This window comes from Kwoniella pini, chromosome 7 (assembly GCF_000512605.2).
Source record: "Kwoniella pini CBS 10737 chromosome 7, complete sequence".
NCBI classification, from domain to species: Eukaryota; Fungi; Basidiomycota; class Tremellomycetes; order Tremellales; family Cryptococcaceae; genus Kwoniella; species Kwoniella pini.
This window is the reverse complement of record NC_091722.1, coordinates 1,543,513-1,556,707: the sequence shown is the minus strand read 5'-3', so window position 1 is coordinate 1,556,707 and position 13,195 is coordinate 1,543,513. Positions and strand designations below refer to the sequence as shown.

Sequence of the window (13,195 nt, the reverse complement as noted above, 5' to 3'; positions counted from 1 at the left end):
TAGAAGAAATGATGTCGTAATGTTAGGAAAACTATGAGAACATGAAAGGATGAAATGAGGGGGAAGAGCAGTAGAATGAAATTTGAATTGATAGTATTATACATGATTATTGGAGTTACTTGATGAATATCTCTATCATATGGCTCTCTTACAAATGTTCTTGAAAATTGACACGCTGTATTGATAGGTCATAATGATGACATTAATACGGATCATGTCTAATAAAGGGGATAATTGATTACTGATAACATACTGATATACCTCATTAAATTGTATATATACATATTACGAAATACTTTATAAATATGATATAGCATAATAAAGAAAGAGATGAAAATTTATAAACCACTATCGAAATAAACTCAATATCATTAAGGTTATTTTCAACATATATCTGTATTGTCACTTGGATCGATATTCGAATTTGAATTTTTATTCAAATTCGTTAAGACAAAGATACGAAGTAATTTCAGAAATTGGTAATTGTGATTCTTCTTCGTTACTATCGTTTCCTCCAAGTAAATAATTACTAACAACTGTAATAATTTCAGCTGTACTAGATATAGAATTTATAAAACCTAAAGATGTTAAAGAAATTGCTTTTTGTATTATATTAATCATATTATTTACTTATTGATTGTGATGAATTTCTAATTGGATTATAAGTTGATTTATCTTGTAAAATCTCATAATATTTTTTCAAATTTCGTTCTTTGATTGATAGACTTTTATACGATTCAAAATTCTGTGAGGAGTTCTGTGATGGTGATAATCTATCGTATTGTGTATTTGACATTGTATTGAATGGGAATTGATTGATTGGATATTGTGGTAATGAATAAAGTGAATTTAATGAAGTCTGTAAATTATTGAAGGAACAAGTATAGGATTTTAAAATATTGAGAAAAATGGTGGATTTATTAAGTATTGGTAGAAATAAAGGAGATGATAATATATCAGTATAATCTTTCAAACTCAGATACATGGATTATAAAGGTATGAAAATCTTATAATCCGTTATTTGTTTTTTTTGTTTAAACGGAGGCGTGATTAGCTTGTTTCGCCATATTGTATAAATAAAGGTTGAATGTTATCATTATAAGCTAATAATATTGGTGAAATGATGACGATATACCAGAAAGGATTGTCTGATAAAAAAATCTTGAATAGCCACAAATACCTAAAAGAATTGGAACGGATAGTATCATATAATTTCTCTATGATATTAATGAGATATGCATAATTAACGATTTGAATCACTTATCAACCCATTAAATACCACTTTATCCCAATTTTCATCCCATGAAGACCAATCATTATTCGTATCGTCAAAGCTTGATTTATTGAAATACTTTGACAATTTATCCAATTTTTCAGATTTAGGAAAATTGGTTAAAACATCCTATAAATTTATTAAATCAATTATATACCCATATTATCAATTATATGATAATTTTTTTAAAAAAATTTACTTACAATCAATTGTTTTCCCATTTCTTCACCATTTTCAAAAATTTTACCATTTTTATCATTTTTAATTAATTCATTTATACAATTAAATTTTTTAGATAAAACAGGTAATTCACTTCCAAACATATCAACAATTTTCATAGGTAAATCCATACCTGATGAACTTGTATGTAAACTTATACCTAAATTTGAACTTCCTAATAATAATGAATAATCTTTTGATGTTAAAAAAACGCATTTAACTATAATATCTTTCCAATTTTTTTTACTAATTTCATTTTCGAATTCAGATCTTAATGATCCTTTACCAGTTATTATTACTATTAATTTTGGTAGTTTATTTTCTGCTGAATTGCTATTGTTAAGTGATTCTTGATATCTATCTAAAGCTGTAATTAGCAATGAAAAATCTTCATCTGCTGTCCATGATGTTGATGAAATTACTAAAGCTGGTCTATCTTCTCTCAAAGTAACGATATCTGATTTGATTTGAGTGAAAGGTGTAAAATCATCTGATTGTATGGACATAGAAGGCGGTAAAGGTGGTTCGAGTGAAGGTAATATTCGATTGAATAAATCATGTTGGTCTGATATAGGAGTTCGCTTAAATTGTGAAGGTGGTCGATCATGTAAAACAACCTTTCGACCTCTACAAGTCCGCCTTGTTAGTGTGTTACTTTATATGATTATCTAGCCTACAGAATCATTTCTGGGAAAAACTCACATTAATTCCCATTCTTTCACTAAATAATCTTTCATGGCTTTCGTTACGAATAAATGGGCATAAGCTGTTTGTCCAAAAGTCTTTTCAATCCTTTAAAGGTAAATTCGTTAGTGTCCCTATTCTAGCACTGTCCTGAAGGTAGAATAGTATAAGGCAGATTTGGCAAACTTACCATTTAGCGAATTTGACTATTGGTGATCTCATACCTAATCTCATTGATAATAAACTATATCCAGTATTATGCCAATCAATAATTAACTTTGAACCTGTATTCAATATTATAAATTGTGAAATAGCTAAAGTAGGTATTGAAGGTGGATTTTGAATGAAGATATATTCAGTATTATAAGGTATTTTCCAAATAATTATATTTATTATTGAATAAATTTGATATAATATTCTAATTGGAGCTCTAAATATCCAAGGTAAATTAGATAATAATTTAACAGGTTCATCTAATGGTAGAATATGAACATTTTTATCTTCAATTAAATTTTGAATTGGAGTAGTTTCTCCATAACCTATTAACCAAGTTTCAATATTATGTTTTGATAAACTTGAAGTATGATACATCATACGTGGACTTCTACCTATATCCCCTAATACTAATACTATTGCTGTATTCCTCTTTGAAGGTCGAAGTGTTGTTCTTCTTATCAGAAGTACAAAGAATAATGTCCATGGTGCAACTGATGCTAAGAATATAGGAAGGATTATATGGCCTGGTAGACCCTTTGGATTGTCTTCGAGCGGATTGTAAAGAGGTTTTGAAGGGAAGAAACCCGGTAAGTGGAATGGGTCCATCGCGAGATTTATATCCTCCTCGATCAATCTAATGATGACCTTAATGTGCAGTCGAGGAGTATCTTGATGAAGTCAACTAGCTTGTGAATAGATATAGATAACAATGCTATATTAGTAGTGAGTATCATGCATAAGGGGGTGTGACCGATATCTCGGTTATATAAAGTTATCACGTGACTTGCCACACTGTATATTAACAAAACGGAATCAAATTTACCCCCTTTCAATCATCAATCAGAGAATAATTAATATAATCAATAATTGTAATCAAAATTATTCAAACCTTGAATTATTCAGATCATCATACATATGTTAATGACCCTCCGTAGATTGTAGACTTATACTATCAACAATACAAGAATCCCACAGATACACAACGCCCATGTCGTCACACATATAGCGAGATACTTAAGGAAGATACCTCAAAAGATGAGGAACAACGGTAAAGAAGCCGTTCGATTATGCGAACATATCGTTCGACAAGCTTTCGGTGAAGTTATCTGCGTGAGTCTTCCTCCGCCTTAATACTGTTGTTCCTCCATAACACGAGCTGATCCATCCGATTCTTATGATTAGAGAGTGGCTTCTACTTTGTTGAATAGAGGTCGATTACCATTATCGACTATTTCTCGATTATCAGCTTTACCAAAACCAACTACTTCAGCTGCATTGATTATTCTGATTCAACATGACTTGGTACAGACCAATGGAGCTTCATTCAAGAATACTGGAGATGATGAACAATACGAATTTGATACTTACACTTGCTTGTTACGATTACGATGGGGCAGGATACTGGCTATAACTCTTCAAACTTATGATGAAGTTGTAAGTCAACATAACATATCATACAAGTTGAATCTGCTGAAGCTGATTTACAACGGACAATACTAGGCATTGGAAGTAGTTCGAACAATTATGATTTATGGGAAAATGAAAGTTCCTGATATCATTGATGCTTGCGGAGGAACAAATGATGCTATACGTGAGCTAACTGCTTCACTTGAAAAGTCTGTCGAAATTGACTTTGTGAGTAGGTGCGGAAGTTGTAAATAACGCTATCATTGCTTTGATACGAGCGCAATTCATACGGCCAACCTCACCTGAAATGCATATTCTCGATTCCGATCAAATACAAAGGCGTTTCAATGTGAGTTGTCCTGTCCTCCCTTCAAGTGTTTTTGGGAATTGCGCAATGCTCCATTGAAGTTGTCGCTGATATGGCTTAATTTAGCTTCATCGAATTGAATTAATCAAGAATAAGGGTACAGCAATGTTATCAGCTGTTGATATAGAAAATTGCGAAGCGAAAGCCAAGCATGAAATTCGAGAAGAGAAAGAAGATTTACAAGATATACGGCGAATCTTAATTGAAAGACCTAAATTAGATAAAGATTTGAACAATAAAAAGAAGAAACGTTCAAAAGTTAATATGATTCTTGGAAATGTAGAAGAAGAATTTGATTATGAATTACAACAAAATATACATTTAAGAATAAATTATGATAGATTTGGAATATTGATTCGAAATGAATTACTTGTTCAAGCTGCTGAAGAAAGATGGAATAAAGCTGCAGGAATAGTTATGAAAGCTATTCTTCAAGCAAGTTTGAAAGATTATTCTAGATTATCTGAAGAACGTTCAGGAGATTTTATTGGAACTAATTCTATTGTTACTTTAATTGATGAAAAAGATTATCCTGTCTTATTAGCTGGATTAGCTATTAGTTCAAGATCAACTATACCTGAAGTAATTCGGAATTATTTGAATATCTTATCAGGAGAAGATGGTTCAGCTGGATCAGCACCATTTCTTAGAAAAGATAATGGAACGAATCCTGGATATATTGTTGAAATTGAAATTATATGTAGGAAATTAAGGGAAAATGTATTATATCAACTTGTAAGGGAGAAATTGGGTGATAAAGCTGCAAGAGTTTTAGCTGTTGTTAGTAAAAGTAGTAAAGCTTTTGAGACGACTGTGAGCTACTTTTTTCGACTTTGATACATTATTTGAAACAAATTAGCTGATCTTTTAAATTAATTGTGTGAATTCAGGTACGAGATTGTGCAATGTTACCTTTAAAAGATGCTAGAATGCATTTAGCAAATTTACAAAGATTATCTTTAGTTGAAACACAAGAAGTACCTAAAACAGCAGCAAAATCAAGAATGGGATTACCTTCTTCTGCAGAATATCATTTATGGGCAATGGATGAAACAAGAGTATATGAAACATTACTTACAAATGTATATAAATCATTAGGTAATATATTACAAAGAAAATCAAAAGAAATTGAAGAAAAAAGAATTGTTTTAGCACGTGAAAATAAAGCAGAAGAATTAGGTAGTAATAAATTAATGCTTAGTAATAAAGATCAAGAAGATTTATTAGAATTAGATGATTATTTAAAAAAATTAAGTTTAGCTGAAATGAGAAGTGAACTTATTGTTTTTGTTTTAAGAGATTTACCTGGATCACCTGGTTTAAAGTGAGTTCGAAAAAAATCATTTTGATATTATAGATTGTTGGGCTGATATATTTGGTTTTGAATAGGTTACAATGATTTTCGATTTAATGATTTTTGACGAATTAACATTTTGACAATTTGATCATTTGATGCAAATATGAATATATATATCTATATATTATAATATGCTACATGTAATTGAAAATAGGAATTACCACCAATCTGCATCTCTTGCAGTTGCAGTTGCATAAACTACACATCTCCAAATTTTTCTACGATTCTTCCAATTTAAATTATAATTCCACCAAATCCAAATATCTTTCATATCAAAATTGATTTTTGTTTTTGTTAATTGATCATCACTAAATGAATTACTTTTAATATTAAAATCAAATTTGATTTGTGATTGTTGAAAATTAATTAAATCTTTAATAACGTTTTTTACAGGTATTTCAAAATCAATTTCCAAAGATTCCCAAAGATTTAAAGCAGATCCTACACCTGTTGGATTTGATCTCCATCTTCCAATTAATTCATTATTAAATTTTTTAATTGAATCAAAAATTAATAAAATCCAAATTTTATTTGATGAAAGAATTTCAAAATTATAATAATAATAAAAATTTGAACAAGTTTGAAATAATGAAAATAATGTTTTAATAGAATTAGGATTTATTAATTTAATTATTAATGATTTATTTGTTTGTGTTTGTGGATTATTATTTATGAAATTTAAAATTTGTTTATAATTTGGTTCATCTAATATAAAATCAATTATTCTTTCAATTAAATTAATAGGTAATTTTGGTAATTTACTAATTTGATTTAATCTTTTTTTTTGGTAGTTGGATTTAAAAGAAATTTGTGATTTAGGAAAAGGAATTTTTATAGGTGAAATTAAATCATCCTTTAAAAAATAAAAAAAAAATAAGTAAAAATGATTAAATTATAAATAAAAATGAATGAAATTTACTTTTATTAAATGATTTCCAAATTTAATATACCTTTTACGTTGATCTAATAATCCACCCCAATATCCAGAATTTAATTTATTAATTGATGATTTTGATGAATCATCAATAATAAAAGCTTTTTCAATTTCAATTAAAGTTAAATTTTTTTTATTCCATAAACCATATCCTGTCCATTTTGGAATTGACCAATTTAATAATTGATTTTCTTGATGTATTTTACCATTTGAAAATTTTGATTTTAAAATTGTTTTTGAAATTAATTTTAAACAATATAAATGTATTGTAATTGTTTTTAAATTTGATTCTGATTTTGATTTTGATTCAGATTCAAATTCAGATTCAATATTTTTATTATTTAAATTTAATATTTTATTAGTATAATTAGAATTAATATTATTATTTTCATTTTCTAAATTATTAATAATTTTCGATGAATCAATTATACCTAATGATAATTTTATTATATACCATACTGATAACCATTTTTCAGGATCAAAATTAATTTGATGAATATCAGATAAATTTGAAGGTATATCAATAGGTAAACGAGGTAATGTACAAGGTAAAGAACAGATTGAGCAATATAATGGAGGATTTAACATTTTATTTCAAAGAATGAGTAAAAGTTTCGAAAAGTTTTGAGTGTGGTTTCTTTTCGACTTTTCTCCACTACTGAAGATGTAGTCAATATCAATATCGATATTGCATTCGACTTGGTAGAAGCTCAGTGAAGTCAGTAAAATGAGAATGAGTAAGTGTCAAAGTCAAGATTATAAATAACAATTGTCAGTCAATTGAGATGAGCTGGTAAATATAATAATAGTATACACAACGAACTGTTATATACCCTCAAGTCGATAATTTAGTATAGAACAAAGAACATTAAAGTGACTCTGAAAGAAAGGTGACACTCCTTTAAGTCATGTTTTCTTACCTTTCATCGATACTTCCAAGGCGCACGATATCTCAAACATATGAAGATCGGTATAGCGGAAGGCCCAAAGTTCTGTCAATGTTGCCATTGGTTGGGATTTTATCAATGAGGTGTAGTATATTGAACATAGATATCGCCGTTGGGAGTAAGCCAGATTGAAAATGACTGGATTGGTATGAAGTGCGTTGAAAGTAGTGATTCATAAGAACACTTGCAGTTCGAGTCTTCTTGTGAATTATCAAATTGGATTGATCTTACATGCGGAATGTTCATGAGTCGTCTTGCAAAAATGAGCAGCACGATACTCAATACTTACTGAAAGTGCTTTGAATGCATTAAGCTTGACAGCAAGGATGAACCGCTTAATGAGCCTGATTACAGCGCAACACCCTCTACGGAAGGTTTATCAGGCACATCTTAATACACCTTCGCGATTATTCAATGTTTTTAGGTATCATCCCATATTATCCAATTTATACATTAATCATCCACTTTAATATAATCAGCTAACTTCACTGTAATCCCGGCTCATTGGAAACTGGTACGACACGATGAATGGTTATTATAATGGACCTTCAACTTCATCAGCCCCAGCTCAACCTGTAGGAGGTTTACCAGGTGGAATAGACGTTCCATTAGGTCAAACCAATCAACCTAGATTATTAGTTAGAAATTTGAATAATACAGAAACGAATTTTCATTTAAGTGGAGTAGAATTGGCTTATGCGAATAGTTTAAGAAGAGTAATGATGGCTGATGTACCTACTATTGGTAAGTAATATGGTCATTTTTGCATTGAATAATAGGACTATTGCTTCATAATTCATAGCCTTGCAATTGAAGTGCATAGGATAATCACGGAGAGCTTTACGTATCTTGGAAGATGCATGAACGCACATTCAGATGTTATGAGCAAAGAAGCTAATATCATGCTTGAATACGCACAGCTATTGATCAAGTACTATTCTTACAAAATACAACGCCTATTCCGGATGAAATGTTAGCACATAGACTAGGATTGGTACCGCTGATAAGTAAGGGAGTGGCCAAAGGATTAAGGTATACGAGGGTAAATTGGCTTTCATCTTTGAGAGAAATGAAAAAGCTGATCGAACATCGTCGAATAGGATTGCGAATGTGATGAAGGTTGTTATTACTGTATGGTCACTTTGAAATTGAAAGTATCGTTTAGAGGTGCAGATGGAGAGAAATTTATGAGAGTTACTAGTGATATGTTGGAAATCAGTCCGAGTCCAGGTGGTGTGAGTTGAATATCCTCCAAATACATACCTCACTGTTTCACAATGATGGAGAAAAGGAGGTACTTGTCGTAATAAAATTGATGAGAAGCCATATCTGGTTTGACTATCGTCTCATATGCATGTATGCTAAACCAATCTTTTCGCTTAGCCACCACCACCCAACCCTTATGGACCACCGCCAGATCTGACAGATGATGATAGACAAATAATAAATAATCGAGATTCAGAATTAGGTGTACCTGTAGGAAAAGGTCAACCGGGTGTGCCGCCTATATTATTAGCTAAGATGGGTCAAGGTCAAGAGATTGATTTAGTCTGTAAAGCTTATAAAGTGAGTTCTAACTCTGTTCTATATGTTCAATTTCATCAAAGGAAATTCAAGGCTGACCACCTTTGTGTCTTGCTAGGGTATCGCCAAACACCATGCAAAATGGTCACCATTATCGACTGTTGCATTCGAGTATGATCTTTACAATAAATTAAGGCATACTACACATTGGTTCGAGACTGATGGTAAGTTCGATATCTCTTAATTTAGTCGCCTTGTCAAGGCCACATGTATAATTGTCCCGCCTTTGTCGCGACTACAAAATTGCCTCACAAGGATTTTATCAGAATCGCGCTGATATGCTAAATTTGATCTTGTAGAACGAGCGGAATGGCCTTTATCTTCAAATGCAGTATTCGAAACTCCTCCTGATCCTTCTGAACCATTCGACTATAATGCAGTTCCATCAACCTTCTATTATACAGCAGAATCAGTAAATTCTATACCAGTTCGATCGGTTGTAGAACAAGGATTAGATTTATTGATAGAGAATTTAGCAGGAGTGATTTTAGCTGTACAGAAAGAAACTGGGGTGGATGAAGATGAAGAAGATGGAGGAGAAAATGGTGATGTAGGTGTGGTGGAACCTGACTTTAGTGGCGTTGACGGATATGGTGCACCTGGTGGATATGGTGCGCCAGGAGGGGTAGGAAGTTTCGGTGCAAATGGTGGACAATGGGGAGCAGGAAATGGAATGAGTCCTCTGAGGCGGTAGTATGTTACAATCCAATGAAATTACGAAAATATCTTGATCATACTTGAGGTTTGAGAGATGATCGCTACCCAAATTGCGTGTCCTTTAGACTATGTTGCCTTACAGATTGTCATGCATTATATTGACACATAGGCGAAACGATGTATAGAAGTTACTTCCGTTGATCATGCCCATCATCCTTTATGCTGATCCTTTGGGTTGGCAGTAACTTACCAAAAGAGCTCAAGTAATACCACTACAAATTCATAACTCTTCAAGCATATTAGGCATTCTCACTTATCTTTAATATATTTGATAGCTAATTCTTCTGAAAACAAGTGGTTGACTTTGTTGAAGTGATTACTCACGATGAGTACATTGAAGGAACAACTTAAAAAAGCTGAAAAAGGTTTGGAAGCTGCTAAAGAAAGAGGATCATCAAGTGTTGAAGCGTATGAAGAAAAAGTTGAACAATTAAAAAAGGAATTAAAAAAACCTCAACCTCATCCAGAGTGAGTAATGGTTGGTAAGTCCAAGAAAGATGCCTTTCCAGCTAATAATGATTTTCTTTTAATCTTTTACTAGTTTGCAATTTGGACCATTAGCTCAAAGTATTGCTATTATGGTAGCTTTAAGTTTAGGTTAGTTGAAATTTTTTCTCTTAATCAGATCAGGTTGGAAAATTTATACTTTTTATTGTATAGCTATGTCAGTTATGCCTTTACCATTTGAAATGATACCTTTTTATAAATTATTCAGTACAATAACTACTATAGCTGTAATGTGAGTTATAATGACAATTCATACTTTTTCACTTCCACAATCTCGAATTAGTCTTCAAAAAGATATATATATATATATATATATATTCAAATGAATATTTTACTAATACATAATTCAGATGTTATGTTACTAAAACTTCAATAATTTATTATGGGTATAATCAAGCTTTAAATAAATTACCTAAACCTGATGATCCTGAAAAAGAAAGATTTCGAAAACTAACTACAAGTAAAAAACCAAGACAAGATTTATGGGTAAGTTTTGATGTGATTTGATAAATAGTACTCTTATCATTCGCAAGTGGACCTAATACACAAAAGGCTTGGATGTTAACATGGTTTATATCTTCAAAAGGCTCATACTCGTTCACATCCTTCAGCATTTTTAACTACCAAAGCTGCTGCACCTAGATTATTCCCTTTTCCTTTAGGTAAAACACGTCCTGATGCTACTATTAAAGATGAATTATGGTGGGAAGGTGGAAATGCTCCTCATGTTGTAAGTTTTTTTTAATACGACTTTCGATTTTTAAACACTTCACATTGAATTTCTCAACTTTTGGAAAATAGGGTCACTTCAATAAACCTAAATTACCTCAACCTCCTGCACCAGATCCAGATATAATGATGAAAAGGGTTGAAGCTAGTATGAAACGAGAAGCTCAAGAAAATATGTGAGTATACTTTGTTTTGCTTTTTCTTTCATGACAATTGTATAAGCTGATAATGTTCTTTAGGTGGAAAAAAAGAATCAGATCAATTCAGCTCTTATGTGTTATCGTTATTTTATCTTTCGGTAAGTTCGAATATTTCTCACAGTATGAATATGATGGATGTCAAATTTGATATTAATTTACAAAACATTTTTAAAAATAGTAAATCAAAAAATCGCTATTGCTTGTTTAAGTTATTTAATTTATCATACAATTTCAACAGAAATACAATCAATGTTAACTCCTCCACCAGATATGGAACAAGTTTGGAGATATATTGATAAAATTTCAATGAATAAAAATGAATCTGCACCTAAACCTACTCAAATGACTGGAGGTATGTCATACTTATATGAAAAGGGACAAACGAATCAAGAAGTAAAAGAATTAGCAAATGTTCCTATTGAGATGGTTCCTCCTCATGTTTTGATGACTACTCAAAATCATTGGTATGTTGGACCTGGTAATGAGATGAAGGGTGAAAAGTAGAGTCAGGCCGAGAGTAAAGGATTCGGTTAAACATAAATGTCTAATGCGATTTATTGCTCATTATGATTGTGATGTATGAGTAACGATTCAACATGCATCCCGTTTCTCCAGAGCAATCTGACATGCTCGTTTAGTATATTTACAGATTGCATATATGCTACGCCGTATATTGTAGTATATCGCATTTCCAAGCTACTTAATTACCACGGCTTTAATCATTCGCTGATACGGTAACCGATTTATCTCCGCGGTGTTTACACATTTGATTAAGTCATCTTATTTCGGCCATCTTTTTACTGATCAATTTCATTCTTCTTGTCCCACCTCACAAGTATAAGTATATAAGTTATATAAGAGATACGAAGTAGCGATTTCAAGATGAACAACCCCAACTCAATATCACGATTATCTACAAACTTGCCAGATGACCCCGAAGAAAAAGATCTTAACATTCCAAGCTACTGTGTCCACTGACGACATGATGTCCAACAAATTCACAAAAGAACAATGGCTCACTGCTACTCCGTCAGAATTCTACCTCGGTACAGAAGAAATGACTATACCTGCTGGGGAACAACTCATATCACAATCAGGTCTTATCGAAGGTTTGACAAATGAGAAAAAGAAAGTTTTAGACATCGGTGCCGGATTAGGTCAAGTTACTAGTTCAATCTTAAATGACACGAAGAATAGAAAACCAACTATGAGTCAACTTGAGATCACAGTTGGAGAGATTGATGATTCCCTTTTGAAAGAGCTCAACAATCGTAAAGAAGAGAGGAAATGGGATCTAGTCAAAGTGGAGAAGACGAATGCAATCGTAAGTCGTTGTTCGTTATGATATTCCAGATCCATTAGTGAAAAAAACAGGGGCAGAATGATTCATGTTGATATGCAAAATTCGTTCTCATCCTGTAGTCCATCAATAAACCCAATGATACTTTTGATTTTATATATGCCAATTTTCTTTATTTTCTCCTTCAAGATCCTATCAAAGGTTTACGAGGTAAGTTTTTTTTTATTAATATGATTGGGTTAAAATTTAAAAATAACAAATGATTGATCTTTGGTAGAATCCATAAGAGTACTTAAATCAGGTGGTAAACTTTCATTTTCAACATGGTCTTATTCCGGACCATTTCATTTAATTCAACATGCTATAGCACTTTTACCTTATTATCCTCTTTTACCTCCTTCTCCAACTCCAGGTGGTCAATGGACACATCCAGAATATCTCCGTCAAATCCTTCAAGAAGAAGGTATGACTGAAATTGAAATCAATCCATACGAATTCATTCAAACTGCTTTAAATACAGAAGATATGGCTAGAAAAATGCATCATGTAGTTAAGATTGTTACTAATTCTTGGGGAATTGAACAACAAGAATTAGGTTGGAAGGTATTTGAAAAGATTGAAGAGCTGCTCAGAAGGAATCAAGGCGATGGGGAAGTCAAAATTACCAGTGTAGCTTTGATAATTACTGCTAAAAAGCCATAGGCCGATGCAATGACATATCATTTCCTCGATGTCATATGCCATTACATGAACG

General features: G+C 31.7%; 6 protein-coding genes across 6 annotated transcripts; 4 read left to right on the top strand and 2 right to left on the bottom strand.

Annotated features, from left to right (window-relative positions):
- Positions 1-1,243: 1,243 nt before the first annotated feature.
- On the bottom strand, positions 1,244-2,998 carry I206_105721 (uncharacterized protein; the record flags this gene model as incomplete). The annotated part of the gene is made up of 4 exons (XM_019155125.1): positions 1,244-1,402; positions 1,477-2,119; positions 2,195-2,284; positions 2,367-2,998. 4 exons carry the CDS (start codon positions 2,996-2,998, stop codon positions 1,244-1,246), a joined length of 1,524 nt encoding a protein of 507 aa, XP_019011279.1.
- A 429-nt stretch (positions 2,999-3,427) lies between these two features.
- On the top strand, positions 3,428-5,494 carry I206_105720 (uncharacterized protein; the record flags this gene model as incomplete). The annotated part of the gene is made up of 6 exons (XM_019155126.1): positions 3,428-3,502; positions 3,575-3,826; positions 3,893-3,983; positions 4,036-4,148; positions 4,233-4,979; positions 5,057-5,494. 6 exons carry the CDS (start codon positions 3,428-3,430, stop codon positions 5,492-5,494), a joined length of 1,716 nt encoding a protein of 571 aa, XP_019011280.1.
- A 186-nt stretch (positions 5,495-5,680) lies between these two features.
- On the bottom strand, positions 5,681-7,045 carry I206_105719 (uncharacterized protein; the record flags this gene model as incomplete). Its single annotated transcript, XM_019155127.1, has 2 exons — positions 5,681-6,376; positions 6,443-7,045. The coding sequence occupies 2 exons, from the start codon at positions 7,043-7,045 to the stop codon at positions 5,681-5,683; spliced, it is 1,299 nt and encodes a 432-aa protein (XP_019011281.1).
- Positions 7,046-7,928: 883 nt separating this feature from the next.
- On the top strand, positions 7,929-9,682 carry I206_105718 (uncharacterized protein; the record flags this gene model as incomplete). The annotated part of the gene is made up of 6 exons (XM_019155128.1): positions 7,929-8,148; positions 8,325-8,446; positions 8,505-8,639; positions 8,788-8,970; positions 9,047-9,152; positions 9,288-9,682. 6 exons carry the CDS (start codon positions 7,929-7,931, stop codon positions 9,680-9,682), a joined length of 1,161 nt encoding a protein of 386 aa, XP_019011282.1.
- Positions 9,683-10,030: 348 nt separating this feature from the next.
- On the top strand, positions 10,031-11,645 carry I206_105717 (uncharacterized protein; the record flags this gene model as incomplete). The annotated part of the gene is made up of 8 exons (XM_019155129.1): positions 10,031-10,173; positions 10,247-10,302; positions 10,366-10,444; positions 10,563-10,698; positions 10,799-10,942; positions 11,014-11,117; positions 11,181-11,239; positions 11,320-11,645. 8 exons carry the CDS (start codon positions 10,031-10,033, stop codon positions 11,643-11,645), a joined length of 1,047 nt encoding a protein of 348 aa, XP_019011283.1.
- A 481-nt stretch (positions 11,646-12,126) lies between these two features.
- I206_105716 (uncharacterized protein) lies at positions 12,127-13,143 on the top strand (the record flags this gene model as incomplete). Its single annotated transcript, XM_019155130.1, has 3 exons — positions 12,127-12,465; positions 12,564-12,651; positions 12,719-13,143. 3 exons carry the CDS (start codon positions 12,127-12,129, stop codon positions 13,141-13,143), a joined length of 852 nt encoding a protein of 283 aa, XP_019011284.1.
- Positions 13,144-13,195: the final 52 nt, after the last annotated feature.